At 41.4% G+C, this 16,330-nt stretch overlaps 1 protein-coding gene across 1 annotated transcript in view; it reads left to right on the forward strand.

The window, feature by feature from the left end:
- Positions 1–16,014, forward strand: part of LOC138950048 (fibropellin-3-like) — a 17,597-nt gene extending 1,583 nt beyond the window's left edge. The window contains exons 2-4 of the mRNA XM_070321831.1: positions 1,452–1,559; positions 10,577–10,690; positions 15,905–16,014. Coding sequence (XP_070177932.1) covers positions 1,452–1,559; positions 10,577–10,690; positions 15,905–16,014 — 332 coding nt within the window. The remainder of the gene's footprint in view (positions 1–1,451; positions 1,560–10,576; positions 10,691–15,904) is intronic.
- The last annotated feature ends 316 nt before the right edge of the window (positions 16,015–16,330 follow it).

Raw genomic sequence — 16,330 nt, forward strand, 5'->3', positions numbered from 1 at the left:
GACAGATTGTCAAACTGATTATTTGCAGAACCCCCGCTTAGTATACATCGCTGGAAAGGTCAATGACTTAATTTTGATCTGGTGCACTTTCATAGGAACCCAATCATAACAGTTGTAACGGCCCAAAAATAAATTCTTTCTGGTCTCATTTCTATGATCTTTCATTATATTTCTTACCATTTCTTAAGCTATGAAAGATGTATTACTTAGGTTGCTCGGGAAAAATACCTGTTTTGAGTGTGACAACTTCAACAGTGATTTTCTCAGAATGGCCGACATACTGATTAGTAGCTTTAAATTAATGTAACCAAATCATTCACTTGCAACAAACATCATCTTAAAGAGGGATTTTTATACTTTCTTAGCATATACATATCACAGGATGTTAAAATCAACTTATCTATCATTTTGTGAGAACGGGTCACATATACAAAACTGTCTTCTTTACGTGGAACTTGATATTTTAAGTTATTTTCTACACTGTCTTATTGTACTTCCAATAATGTTTTGACCGAACCAAAACAACGTACTAAATGTGACCCTCCACCACGAAATGAGTCGCATGTCACCTCGCGCGGTTCTGCGCTAGGACAAGATCAGGACAATTCGAAGTTTTGACAAGTTTGAAAGAAAGAAGCCTGGATGCAGGCCATTCAAGGTGGGTGTGTGAGTTGAATGGTACGGTACGTGTAAGATGCAGCGCTAAATTTTCACATACCGGCACGGTTGGCCTAGTGGTAAGGCTTCCGCCCCGTGATCGGGAGGTCGTGGGTTCGAACCCCGGCCGGGTCATACCTAAGACTTTAAAATTGGCAATCTAGTGGCTGCTCCGCCTGGCGTCTGGCATTATGGGGTTAGTGCTAGGACTGGTTGGTCCGGTGTCAGAATAATGTGACTGGGTGAGACATGAAGCCTGTGCTGCGATTTCTGTCTTGTGTGTGGCGCCCGTTATATGTCAAAGCAGCACCGCCCTGATATGGCCCTTCGTGGTCGGCTGGGCGTTAAGCAAACAAAAAACAAAAAAACAATTTTTTTTTCACATGATGGCAGGAAAGTCCAAAACACATGCAACTTTCGCCTTTGTTTGTAACGCCAGTCGACTGAGATGTCCTAACATTTGATACTGATTGTTTCTGTGCCTGTGTAGACTGGGTATTGGGCTTACAAACGCGCTGCCGTTACAGGACTGCCATCACATCACATGAACTGCATCCTAACATTGCCAACGCAGACGATGTCTTTTTGACGTCAACCGCTGCCACTCTGTTTGTGTCACCCTAAGTCGTTTGCTTTAATTTTGAGTGGTACACAATTACGTGCTATTGTAAGTGGCATTTAATATGTTGGATGTTATTGCGAGTGTGTTCCATCAGGTAAGTAATGTCATTTTTCTGTAAATCTCCTGTGAGGCGAAGTGGGCTTTTAAGTAGCTGTGTTTGGTTTATTTTCAGACGAGTGTGTGAGTGACCCCTGTCAGAACGGTGCTACCTGTGTAGATCAGGTCAATGGCTATCTGTGTCAGTGTGCCCTTGGTTACACAGACAGTCAGTGTCAGACAGGTAAGTTTTACTTTTCCAAATAACATACATTGCAAAAGACTGTTGAATATAAATAACATATTATAGATAGCACAGATGAACTCAGCATCCCTTGTTCATACAGTACTCAAAATATAGTGGTGATTGGACTGTTTTCACTGATTCAAGCTTACTAGATAAATTCCATTGAAAAGTTTATTTGCCTTCAGTTTTCTTTTTTTCTTTTTTTAATTCTCTTTTTGTACAGTTTTTTTTTTTTTACATGTATATGCTGTACATTACAGGACATCACCTAACCGAAAGGACAGAATCATATAACAGAAAAGCACACTTGGACAATTACAACATACATGGGGTGGGAGGATGGAATGGGGAGGGGGGGATGTTCAGTGGTTTGGTGGTCGCATTATCAAAAGGTTTTAAGAACGAAAAAACCTAAGGGTTACATCAAAACGTACATATACAGGCGCCAATCCTTGTAGAATTTATCTACTGTATTATTCACAACTGCGTTATACTTTTCACAAATAAATCTTTGCTTAAAGTTTCTACTAAATGTCTGAAAATGAGGGGTCTTTTTGTTCATTTTGGAAATATATACATGGTGTTTGGCACAGATTAATAACACATCAAAAGCTTTATCGGTGACTACATTGTTCGCCACTCCAAGAAGAACCAGTTCTCTAGACAGTTTTAAATTGTCGCATTGGGTGCAGTTCGCCTTTAGCCAATTTACAAATTCTATCCAAAAAGTCTGCACTTTATCACACTCCCAAAACATATGTAAAAGGGTTTCTTCATTTCTACCACAAAATGTACACAATGACGTATCCACAATTTTTCGCAAAAATAGAAACCTTTCTGTGGGCAAAATTCTGTACAATAATCGGTACTGGAACCATCTCAGACAAGTGTCTTTTGTTGTTTTAAAAACATGTTGAAAAATAGCCTTCTTATCTAACAAACAGTCTAAAGATTCAGACCATTTTTCGATACATTTTGGGACCGTACCATGTTCAATCAGTTTTTTGTAAATAAGTTGTGTCTTACCTTTACAAATACATTTCCACACAATGGGCTCTGTCATAATAAAATGTTTATCAAATTCTAAGCCGATTTTTCTCTGATATTTCTTAACAGCCTGGATTACACCTTGGTACAATACAAAATCTCCTCGCACATTTGGATATTTGATTTTAAACGCATTATAGGATAAGTATCCATTTTGTCCCAAAATAGGACCAATCTGAGCTATTACATTGTCGATCCAATTTTGAATGTTCACTGTCTTTTTATCTCTCCGAATATTAACATTATAATGTAAACATTCTGATACAAAGTCGTTAAAGGTTATAGGGTCACATTTTCCATGTAGTTTCTTATAATGTTTAAAAACATTGGTCCAAAACGGGTTTTCCATTCTCTGCATCAAAACATTTGCAAATTCCTCTCCTCTCATATTAATTGTTGTAACAGATGGACATGCTTTAAACAATAATCTTGATATTAATCCAGTAAGACCATCAACTCTTTTTAACCAAACAATTTTTAGAGATGACAGAAAACTTTTCACGTCAATCATCTTTAATCCTCCATCTTCATAGGGTTGGGTGACCGTAGTTCTTTTAATTTTATCTCTTTTTCCATCCCAAAGAAATTTGAAAAAAATATTATTTATCTCCATCATAAACTGTTCGTCTGGATCAGGTAAATTAGTAAACAAATGTGTCAATTTGGAAATAGCCAAGGTTTTTAGGACTGTTATTTTACCAAAAGGTGTCAGGTTCCTTCTGGTCCATGAATTCAGAAGTTTTTGAATTTCCTTTAACTTGACTTATTTCTATAGTTAAGAAAAATAACCTCGGATACATTCACCGAAAAATAACGCCAAGTGCTTTAAAATTATCCGGGTTCCAGGTAAAATTCATATCAGGCAAAAATCTTCTTTTGCAAAACTTTAAAGGTCCTAACCAAATTGTGACAATAAAATATTTTCGCCAAGAATATTCATACCACCAATCTTTTTGTTCTGGCGTACCATAAGAGACAATATGCCTTCAGTTTTCAGTATTAAATTTTTTTTTAACAAAATGCAATTTTATTTATTGGAATTACTTTCTGGTCTTGTTTTGGTACTTATTTTTGTTTTATTTGTTTGTTTACAGGGTGTCTATTCCATGTCCAGACCTTCATAAGCTAAATAAAAATGATAACATATTATCCCTGCGTCTTCCTTTGATTTGACCACTGAATGAAAATACCATAAAAGTTTACCTGGCTACACTGGCACATATGTGACCCTCCACCACGGATGGAGTCGCATGTCACCTTTGCATGATTTTCATATTTTTACATTTTCATAAAGAGTTTTGTATGCTCTATCCAGTGGTGAAAACCGTTTTAGAAAAGAGCAAAAACTGTCTGAGTTATAAGCCTGTGACAAAGGTGACCCACACACTGTTACTAGACACTCCCCGGACGTCTTCTTCTTCTTCGTCGTTCGCTACTCCCCGGACTTATATCAAGCCTAGCGCAGAACCGCGCGAGGTGACATGCGACTCATTTCGTGGTGGAGGGTATTATATATAAGAAATTAGGAAGCAACAGCAACCTTGCTTTTTCAGACCTAGTTAACGCTTGGTTTGATATTAACAGCTATTGTAATTCAATCAAGCTGGCGTTTTAATGAAACAGATCCTGTGATTAATCAGAATGCCCCAACTCATTAAAAATTACTGGTCATTAATTGTCGATAACCACTCGCAATAAGTATAAGTTACAGCTCCGTCCATCCATGGTATCGCCTGATATTTTGTCGAGACTGGGTCAATGAATATGATGACGTCACTCGAGGCTCTGCCGAGAGTGACGTCATTATATTCTTTCACCCCGTCGAGACAAAATATCACGCGATACCATGGATTGACGGAGCTGTAACGTATATATGGCATGACCAAAGTAAAGAGAATTTGTCATTGGATGTGGAAACAAATCATTGGAAATTCACCATGGGCAATCAACCCAAGCCTAGAAGTTGCAGAACTATATTTTGTTTCAGTCTTGGCAAGGCCAGTTTTGTCCAGTTCCGGAAAAGACATCATGAATTCATTCACCCTGCCGAGACGAAAAAAACAATTCCATGGATGAAAACGTATAAGCTTATTATCCCGTGACGCATCAAAGCTAAATTTTGTTTTGAAATGTCATTACAACGTACAGATAACTTATAACGACATAATCGCCTTCACAAGACAGGAAAAACGCACACTTTGTTTTTCGTCTGCTACAAATCTAGTCTTGTTGGTTGACGGAGAGAATAAAGCTTCAATCGTATCTTCATCAACAGGAATAAATGCTCAATCCGCTGTCAGTTCGCCACTGAACCTTGTTTTTTTTCTTTAACTTTTTGGTTAACATTGAAACGGCAATCCAAAAGAGTGTTTCAGCTGTTTCAAGACACAGGCTTAGCTCCTTCTTTTGAGTTGCTTTTCAGTCTAAAATGACACCGGAAGCGAACAAATTGTCGCGTATACTGTCGTCACAAAAAGACGTCATGACAAAGTTACACGCAAAGCGAAAGAGACTTTGACGTCATTTACTTTTGTTTGGAATTTTCCGTCTGTTCCTAGCTTGTCAGTGAAGACCTGACGTGAGTAAGCTTACCCTTTGCAGCTGTGAAATAATCAGTCTTGTGTCTCGGTCGTGTAGGTACAGAGTTTGCTTCTGCAATCATTGTGTTCGTGTTGATGACGGCTTCATAAGATTTCCATGTTCTTGTTTCTGCGGCTGCGCAAGTTATTTTGCCTAGGTCATGGCCGAACTTTAGGCCTACGGAGAAATATCGCTGGATATTTTCTCCCTAGATTAACAGAGACAAAGAAGGGAAGTCATGCTGTATAAGCCATTAACCACCTGCTGGCGAGGCGCATTGATACAACCTCAACTAGTCTCGGTTAGCTTTGAGGGTCATTTTACAAGTAGGAAATATGAAGGCCAACGAAATACCGAGACCATAAGGTATGCGAAGTGATGACGTCGAATACGGGACGTAAGTTGATGCATGAATTCTTCCGGACTACGTCAGTCAATTCCAAAGATCGCTTTTGTGATGAAAAGAATTTGTTTTAGAGTTTGCTGTTCAGAAACCCGTCAAAAAAGAAGGGAAAATGTACGTGAAAGAAAACAAAACAGGAGCAGAGTGATAAGATACGAATACAACCCCTACCACAGACGCCGCCCCTTAGAACGAAGTATACCCCCACATCGAACAGAAACGTACAAAACATCCTTTTTTCCTTCGACAACAGTACTCTGGAACCAATTCAACTACCTGAACAAATACAGTTAACCGACTCCCTCGGGGAATTTAAACATTACTTAACAAAAGACGACACACAAATTCCCGTTTACTTCTACAGTGGCCGTCGACAAACACAAATAATCCACACAAAAATGAGACTTAATATTAGTGATCTAAAGAAAGACTTAGTTGAGCGACACCTTGCGGAAAACAGCGTATGCGACTGTGGTGATGGAACAGAAACTGCAACACACTTCTTACTAGAATGCCGTTTACACTTAGCTGCAAGAAACAACACAATCAACAAACTAACCAACAACCTCATACACACAGATATTCTACTTCATGGAAACCCCTCCTTGCAAACAAAAATTAACAAAAAAATCTTTTTAACAGTGCAGGAATTTATTGGACAGTCCAGCCGTTTCGAACAGATAAACATGTAAAGTGACAGCAAAATCGATACGTCTACTCCTCTCTCTCTCACTCTCTCTCTCACTCTCTCTCTCTCTCTCTCTCTCTCTCTCTCTCTCTCTCTCTCTCTCTCTCTCTCTCTCTCTCTCTCTCTCTCTCTCTCTCTCTCTCTCTCTCTCTCACTCTCCCCCTCTCTCTCACTCTCCCCCTCTCTCTCACTCTCCCCCTCCCTCCCTCCCTCTATCCCTCCCTATCTCTTACTCGCTAACACCATAAATATTATATATGTATACTTAAACGGATTTTTGTTTTGATGTACAATTTTCATTCAATTTTCTTTTCATGTTAGCTTGCTTTTTATTTAAACTGTACAATAGCCGCCATTTATATGTAATTTTCGAGAAAACTGTAAACACCACTATAAGCATTATGCTTGTTGTTGTTTACTCAATATGCGTTTTTTGTGTGTAAATAATGCACAAACGTTGAATAAAACCATACGAATACAGCTCGACATATTTCTTGGGACTTGACCCTTGCAGGTAGGTGGACTGAAAGTAGTGTGTGAACAGAACAGAACCAATTCTGTCTGTTTACCATCGCATGAAAGCAGGAAAGAGATCGTCGTCAGATTGAATTACAATAACATTAACATGCTTCCATTTGAAACTTCTCGGTCTTCATCGTGGATTGACGTTCTCCCAAAGTCTAATTGAAACCCTCCGTTGCTTCGCTCCGTCGGGCTTCAATTACCTTTGGTCGGGCGTCAATCCACGATGACGACCTCGAAGTTTCAAATGAAAGCATGTCAATGTGTAATTGTGTTTTCAGCGTAGCAAAAGGTCCCGATATTTAGACGAGACAAGTAAAATGCTGACGAGTCGCAGACAATCACCAAACAATGAAAACACACGGATATATGCATATTATTGGCTAGAACTAGTGCAAGATTGTATGTTACACGCTTTGGAGCATTGCAAGAACGGATTCAAACTCGAAATCGTCCCTCCGAAAAGCCCCAAAATGCACACACGACTTTCATTTCTTCTGCTGTTATCGTTTCTTCTCTTTACAAATGTGTCAACGCTGAGAATTCTGAAAACGGCATCCCAGACGACAGTACTGTTTCCATACGCGAATTTGGCTGCCCTTAGAAAGTGGCTCGATCACGAGGCCTGTTAGTCTGAATCTAGAAGGACAGAGTTATGAACATAGATGACAAAGATCCCGAAAAGAATAAACATTTCGCACATGCAGACAGACAAAGGCGTCATGAAGAATGCGATGCTTCAAAAGATACAGACTGTGACGATGACTGTGACGTCATTCACATATACCGAGACGTCATTCATAGTTGTTCGGTCATTTCCGTCAAAAAGTAGATCTCTCCACAATGGCTGCTCCTGTGTTTAGGTTTGTCAAGCGTGAGTACGCAAAACGTGTTTGTTCTCTCCTCTGTTGAAGCTGTGAGACATAAATGCTATTCTGACTTGGTCGTGTGACAGAGTTTTCTTCCAGCAATTCGGTGGAAGAAAACGTCTGTCACTCGACCAAGTCTGAATAGCAGGTACTGGTTTTTTTTGCTAAAAATCTAACTGTCCTCCAACAGGGGAGGGAGGGGGGGGGGGGGGGGGGGGGGTAGGGTGAGTCAAATTTCGCACATATATCCCAGAGAGAAAAACATTTCAATTTTCATTACAATTCAGCCAAATTTGCGAATGAAAGTTTCCTGTAGTGTACTTTGATATATTTGACAGCTTTTGTATAACTAGACTATAACGAGGCGTGATTTTCTTAAAATGTTCTCCAAAACAATGGGATACAAATTCAGCTGCTGACCCAGGGAAGGGTTTATCTAAATAAAATAAACAAAACACCACATCCCCACCCCTCACCCCCCTCGCCCCAATTATTACTAAGGGGTCTGCATAGTATATACAAAAACAACTGTTGTTTTGCTATTTTTTTGTTTTTTTGTTTGTTTGCTTAACGCCCAGCCGACCACGAAGGGCCATATTAGGGCGGTGCTGCTTTGACATATAACGTGCGCCACACACAAGACAGAAGTCGCAGCACAGGCTTCATGTCTCACCCAGTCACATTATTCTGACACCGGACCAACCAGTCCTAGCACTAACCCCATAATGCCAGACGCCAGGCGGAGCAGCCACTAGATTGCCAATTTTAAAGTCTTAGGTATGACCCGGCCGGGGTTCGAACCCACGACCTCCCGATCACGGGGCGGACGCCTTACCACTAGGCCAACCGTGCCGGTTTGTTTTGCTATCGGAATGTGCATTGATTATCATTTCAAGAACGTGTCCATAAGCAATCTGCTTGTTGACGTTCTTAATGTTGTTATTGTTTGAAACGTGTGTATGAGAAATTGAATAAAACACGCTAAAACCAACTGTTGTTTTCCATTATATTTATCTGGTGTAACAAATTATACAAGACAGTCACATCAAGCTTACTTCGTCAGCGGGGTGACTTCTTCTTCTCCTTCTTCTTCTGCGTTCGTGGGCTGAAACTCCCACGTACACTCGTGTTTTTGCACGAGTGGAATTTTACCCCGCCATTTAGGCAGCCATACGCCGCTTTCGGAGGAAGCATGCTGGGTATTTTCGTGTTTCTATAACCCATCGAACTCTGACATGGATTACAGGATCTTTTCCGTGCGCACTTGGTCTTGTGCTTGCGTGTACACACATAGGGGGAAAATGCAATAGCAGGTCTGCTCATTAGTTGACCTGGGAGATCGGAACAATCTCCACACTTAACCCACCAGGTGGCCGCGGCCGGGATTCGAACCTTCGACGTTCCGATTAGGAGGCCGACGTCTTACCACCCCGCCACAGCGCCCGTCCGCAGGCCTCTCGTCACCTTGTCAGGCTGCCTGTGCGATTTGCCTGTCGTAACGGTGTTCGTCATTTCGCAGTCGCACTTGACATGCAGCAAACTTGCGTAGCCGGGCCAGAGCGATGCTCCTTGGAGATGTTGTGGAGAACAAGAGGCTGTGCACAATGTTGGCAGGACCTGAGTTGGTCTGCTACATGCTGCAGCTCCACAATCCTGCGTCCAGTTCTCCAGGAAAATATATCTTGTCGCAGTCACACTAACGTTCGTTTCGGTTTGTAAACAGTCGCTTTCGCATACTCTATCCGTCTCTTCTTCTTGAAGTTCTTCGTCAGGGATGATTTTTTTTTCAAAAAAGAACAGACTTCGCTTAATATTACCTTCTTTTATGAATCGCCCGTTTGTCCAACGACGCTTCATCGTGTTGTTGTGTCATGGTTATCACACGGTTGTCGGCGAAGAGCTCATTATTTACGTTTCGTTGGAGTGACTACCAACACGGCGCCGTGCGCACAATTGACCGAATTATGTTATTCACACAATACAATCTCGCGATCTGTCAAAATCATATAAAAACAAAGTAGTTGACGTGTAATGTACGTTTTTATCAAAGTCAATAAGTATCTCAGTTCTAGCAATTCAAATTAGGCACCCCCTGGCGAATACACACTGGACCGTGCGTATACGCCGTCGCAAGCACGATCAGTAATTTTCATGAGTAGAAATGTAGCAAGGGAAGCAACTTGAATACACCCAGAACACCTTAATATGTTGGATGCTATTACGAGTGTGTTCCATCGGGTAAATAAGGTCATCTTTCTGTAAACCTCCGGTGAGGCGAAGTGGGCTTTAGACCTGTTTACCCTTACGATTTTGGCGTAGTTATTACGATTTTCTGCAAAAAATACGCCATTCCGCTATCCGTGTCAAGACTACGATTTTCATAAATTAAAAAAATGTTAAAAAAAAAAAAATTTTTTTTTTTATCAATTCACATGTTTGGCATTGTTTTTTTCAATGGCAAAATGGGGTGAAAAAGCACAGGACTGACCAGAGATCATGTCTGTCTGATGATACGCTGGAGAGCCTTATTCTAGTGGTGAAGTCTCGCCCTCACTCATTCGGCAAGCGCAAGTACAGTAGAGAAGCGCTTGACACACTGAAAAAGGCCTACTACGAGCAAAAGAAAAAGAATCAGTGATGCATGTGCTTTTGATGTGATCTTCTTTGAAATTATGATGACTACAAAAACTGACTGATGTGTTTTGTTTGTGAATGATGGATATATGTGCATGATTGCGTTTCGCAGACACAGTTGTCATGTGCGTTGTAATTGGCGACGAATGCTGGATGATTACTATTTTTGTGCCAGGATTACTATTTTTGGGGCTGAGCATTACTCCAAAACACTTATGGGGGTAAACAGGTCTGGCCCGGCTTTAAGTATCTGTATGTGGCTTATTTTCAGACATAGACGAGTGTGTGAGTGACCCCTGTCAGAACGCTGCTACCTGTGTAGATCAGGTCAACGGCTACCTGTGTCAGTGTGCCCTTGGTTACACAGACAGTCAGTGTCAGACAGGTAAGTTTTACTTTTCCAAATAACATACATTGTAAAATACTGTTGAACATCCACAGAGTCAATGAGAACAATCGAGGAAGGCAAAGAAAACCTCACAAAAACAGATAACAGTTTGTTCAAAGTTATTTTCAAATCAAGCAGGATATCAATGCTACGCAAGGAATCTTAAGTCATTTGCGATATTTGTGTGTGTATGTGTGTGTGCGTGTGTGTGTGTGTGTGTGTGTGTGTGTGTGTGTGTGTGTGTGTGTGTGTGTGTGTGTTTGCGTGTGTGCGAGCGTGTGTGTGTTTTAGTTTGTTTAAGATATTAGTTCTGCTGTTATGCGACATGCCAGAAAGAGTTTTAAAAATAAAGATGTACCCTGTCCAATTGCAGGCATAAAGAAAAATAAAAGATTTAAATTACACTTACATTTAACACACTTTAGACCGTGGCTGTTCACAGAGCACTTGTTTAAAGAGATCGAACACCAGTTGACGAAAAATATAGACTTCGCTAATATGTTGTGTGTGGTATTTTCTGAGTGTGTTAAAACAAGGTGACAAAAATGAGAGAAATCAATATGACAGAGTTTATGCTACAACATTTAGAAAATGATCACATGCCAAGATTCAGATAACCGAGGGTTGGGTAGTTGAATGGGGTTTCTAACCGATCACTTACAACCAAACGACCTACTTTGGAGTGGTATTATCTCTGGTCCACGCGTGTTGTAATGATGTGTTTCTATTTTTGGCTGTCGTAAGTGTAGCCTATGCGATCGTAACTTTGTCTGTCTGTGCGTGTGTGCGTGTGTGCGTGTGTATGTCTGTGGTAGAAACTTTAACATTTGAAGACGTCACATTATGGCGTAAGAGGGTTAGACGTCACGCGAAGGAATTACTGAAAGTCTCGGTCATTGTTATTTTGAGCGGGCCGAGACTAGTTGGCAGTCGTGTCCCTGTAAGTTACAGGCTACATGCAGACAGACAGATCTAGATCTAGTGTCTCGCTTTCTTGCACAGTGTCACCTATGCTTACTGTGTGTGTGTGTGTTTGTGTGTTTGTGTGTGTGTGTGTGTGTGTGTGTGTGTGTGTGTGTGTGTGTATGTGTGACGGAGTGATTGAGTTTGTGTTACTGTTTGTCGATTTCTTACGTGAGCCTTGAAGGCTTCGCCTCTTGTTACTATTGTAACGTGCCTTTCTGGTATGGCAGGAAATAGCGTAATAACGTGACGTTTTCGCTGGCTAGAATTAGATCAATTTCTCAATTCGCATGAATATATATCCTGGAGCATCCGAGCGATTTTAACCAAACAATGACACAATTCCGGACAGCATCCCCACAATCACAAATCAAAATATGAAAACAATTAACCGGGACATTTCTGCACAGATCTGTAAAACGTACCATTACCCCATTTTGAAAAATGTCATCAGAAGAGGTCAAAAGTGATCGTACTCTGACAAATATGCATGTTGGGTGATATGTAAGCATGGTTTGAACATGTTGGATATGTAAGCATGGTTTAAACATGTTGGGTGATATGTAAGCATGGTTTGAACATGTTGGGTGATATGTAAGCATGGTTTAAACATGTTAGGTGATATGTAAGCATGGTTTGAACATGTTGGGTGATATGTAAACATGGTTTAAACATGTTGGGTGATATGTAAGCATGGTTTAAACATGTTGGGTGATATGTAAGCATGGTTTGAACATGTTGGGTGATATGTAAGCATGGTTTGAACATGTTAGGTGATATGTAAGCATGGTTTAAACATGTTAGGTGATATGTAAGCATGGTTTAAACATGTTGGGTGATATGTAAGCATGGTTTAAACATGTTAGGTGATATGTAAGCATGGTTTAAACATGTTAGGTGATATGTAAGCATGGTTTAAACATGTTGGGTGATATGTAAGCATGGTTTAAACATGTTGGGTGATATGTAAGCATGGTTTAAACATGTTAGGTGATATGTAAGCATGGTTTAAACATGTTAGGTGATATGTAAGCATGGTTTAAACATGTTGGGTGATATGTAAAAATGGTTTAAGCATGTTGGGTGATATGTAAGCATGGTTTAAACATGTTGGGTGATATGTAAGCATGGTTTAAACATGTTGGGTGATATGTAAGCATGGTTTAAACATTTTAGGTGATATGTAAGCATGGTTTAAACATGTTAGGTGATATGTAAGCATGGTTTAAACATGTTGGGTGATATGCACGCATGGTTTAAACATGTTGGGTGATATGTAAGCATGGTTTAAACATTTTAGGTGATATGTAAGCATGGTTTAAACATGTTAGGTGATATGTAAGCATGGTTTAAACATGTTGGGTGATATGCACGCATGGTTTAAAAGTGTTCATCTTGTGCCATCTCTCAAATCGATACAAGTATGTCTGCAGGAAGTTTAAAAGTAGAAAATTCTCGTGAAATCGTTTGCCTTTTGACGTAACCGTGTGTGCGTGTGTATGAGTGTGCGTGTGTATGAGTGTGCGTGTGTATGAGTGTGCGTGTGTATGAGTGTGCGTGTGTATGAGTGTGCGTGTGTGTGTGTCTCTCCCCTTTCTCCCGCTCACACTTATTTTTTTCACATAATTTTAATAAATTTTTATCGAACGGCCCCCAATGCGCAGTGGTTATACATTTTCCAGAGGCACATTGCAAAACCAGCTTGAGTTGGCAAGGCGTGCCAGGTGAACTGACCACAGTGTCCGTTGGCCCAGCGGGGGTGTGGGGGGTCACCAAAGCAGGACACATCGTTCACCGTGTCGGCACCTACGGAACTTCTGGAAGTACTAACGGCACAGAGTGGACTCAAGTTGCTGGTATGTGTGTGTGTGTGTGTGTGTGTGTGTGTGTGTGTGTGTGTGTGTGTGTGTGTGCGTGTGTGTGTGTGTGTGTGCGTGTGTGTATGTGTGTTAGTAGGGGAGGGGTGCGTATGGTTGTGTGCGGTATACCAAAATGGACCTACATACCTCCTTGTACAATATTCTTACCTAATCAATCATGATAGCTTGAAGTAAAGTACCCACAGTAGAAAGAATGCTCCTTCTCGCTGAGACTGATATACTTCCATGTAGGCTCTTGACGTAGTTAGTTCATTTGCGGGACTTAATGTCAGCCTGATCGAGGGCTCCGCTTTCATGCTTGGAGAATGACCAAAAGTAGTTCGCAACAAATGTGCATGCAAGTCAATAAAAGTTGGTATTTTATTTGAACGATAGCTGCCTGAGATATGACTGAAAGTATACGGGGCTCCATGCACCCTGATGTGACAAGTTGAGTAACTTTAACATACTCGTATAGATACAGACCGAGGTTCTCTCAGACGGCTGGATGTCGGGGATGACGTGACAAGTGTAGTAACTTTAACATACTCGTATAGATAATAATAATAATATAATAATAAAGTGTATTTATATTGCGCCTATCCCTTACAAAAAACAAAAATATTTGGCTCTAAGCGCATTACAACATACAGGCCAAGGTTCTCTCATACGGCTGGATGTCGGGGATGACGTGACAAGTGTAGTAACTTTTACATACTCGTATAGATACAGGCCAAGGTTCTCTCAGACGGCTGGATGTCGGGGATGACGTGACAAGTGTAGTAACTTTAACATACTCGTATAGATACAGGCCAAGGTTCTCTCAGACGGCTGGATGTCGGGGATGACGTGACAAGTGTAGTAACTTTAACATACTCGTATAGATACAGGCCAAGGTTCTCTCAGACGGCTGGATGTCGGGGATGACGTGACAAGTGTAGTAACTTTAACATACTCGTATAGATACAGGCCAAGGTTCTCTCAGACGGCTGGATGTCGGGGATGACGTGACAAGTGTAGTAACTTTAACATACTCGTATAGATACAGGCCAAGGTTCTCTCAGACGGCTGGATGTCGGGGATGACGTGACAAGTGTAGTAACTTTAACATACTCGTATAGATACAGGCCAAGGTTCTCTCAGACGGCTGGATGTCGGGGATGCCGGACGTGACAAGTGTAGTAACTTTAACATACTCGTATAGATACAGGCCAAGGTTCTCTCAGACGGCTGAATGTCGGGGATGACGTGACAAGTGTAGTAACTTTAACATACTCGTATAGATACAGGCCAAGGTTCTCTCAGACGGCTGGATGTCGGGGATGCCGTGACAAGTGTAGGAACTTTAACATACTCGTATAGATACAGGCCAAGGTTCTCTCAGACGGCTGGATGTCGGGGATGACGTGACAAGTGTAGGAACTTTAACATACTCGTATAGATACAGGCCAAGGTTCTCTCAGACGGCTGGATGTCGGGGATGACGTGACAAGTGTAGTAACTTTAACATACTCGTATAGATACAGGCCAAGGTTCTCTCAGACGGCTGGATGTCGGGGATGACGTGACAAGTGTAGTAACTTTAACATACTCGTATAGATACAGGCCAAGGTTCTCTCAGACGGCTGGATGTCGGGGATGACGTGACAAGTGTAGTAACTTTAGCATACTCGTATAGATACAGGCCAAGGTTCTCTCATACGGCTGGATGTCGGGGATGACGTGACAAGTGTAGTAACTTTAACATACTCGTATAGATACAGGCCAAGGTTCTCTCATACGGCTGGATGTCGGGGATGACGTGACAAGTGTAGTAACTTTAACATACTCGTATAGATACAGGCCAAGGTTCTCTCAGACGGCTGGATGTCGGGGATGACGTGACAAGTGTAGTAACTTTAACATACTCGTATAGATACAGGCCAAGGTTCTCTCAGACGGCTGGTTGTCGGGGAAGACGTGACAAGTGTAGTAACTTTAACATACTCGTATAGATACAGGCCAAGGTTCTCTCAGACGGCTGGATGTCGGGGATGACGTGACAAGTGTAGTAACTTTAACATACTCGTATAGATACAGGCCAAGGTTCTCTCAGACGGCTGGATGTCGGGGATGACGTGACAAGTGTAGTAACTTTAACATACTCGTATAGATACAGGCCAAGGTTCTCTCAGACGGCTGGTTGTCGGGGATGATGTGACAAGTGTAGTAACTTTAACATACTCGTATAGATACAGACCAAGGTTCTCTCAGACGGCTGGATGTCGGGGATGACGTGACAAGTGTAGTAACTTTAACATACTCGTATAGATACAGGCCAAGGTTCTCTCAGACGGCTGGTTGTCGGGGATGATGTGACAAGTGTAGTAACTTTAACATACTCGTATAGATACAGACCAAGGTTCTCTCAGACGGCTGGATGTCGGGGATGACGTGGTGTGGGGAATCACAGTTCAGGACACTCTCGCCTGTCGCCAGGGCATCAACAAGAACGCGTGAGTCTTTGTAACAACTCATGTTGCTTGTAATTGTATGTGTGTGTAGGGATGTGTGTGTGTGTGTGTGTGTGTGTGTGTGTGTGTGTGTGTGTGTGTGTGTGTGTGTGTGTGTGTGTGTGTGTGTGTGTGTGTGTGTGTGTGTGTGTGTGTGTGTCAATTCCGGGTCACTCCGGGATAAACGGATTTCACAAGTGCTCTGTAAAAAAAAATGATTGTGCTTTGTTGGAAAATAATGTATTACCGCAACTTTTGTTCGTCCTTTTTTCATTAACTAAGGATCACTTTAGTTGTTAAGATATGTGAGCTATGTGGCAGTA

This window comes from Littorina saxatilis, linkage group LG16 (genome assembly GCF_037325665.1).
Source record: "Littorina saxatilis isolate snail1 linkage group LG16, US_GU_Lsax_2.0, whole genome shotgun sequence".
Taxonomy (NCBI): domain Eukaryota; kingdom Metazoa; phylum Mollusca; class Gastropoda; order Littorinimorpha; family Littorinidae; genus Littorina; species Littorina saxatilis.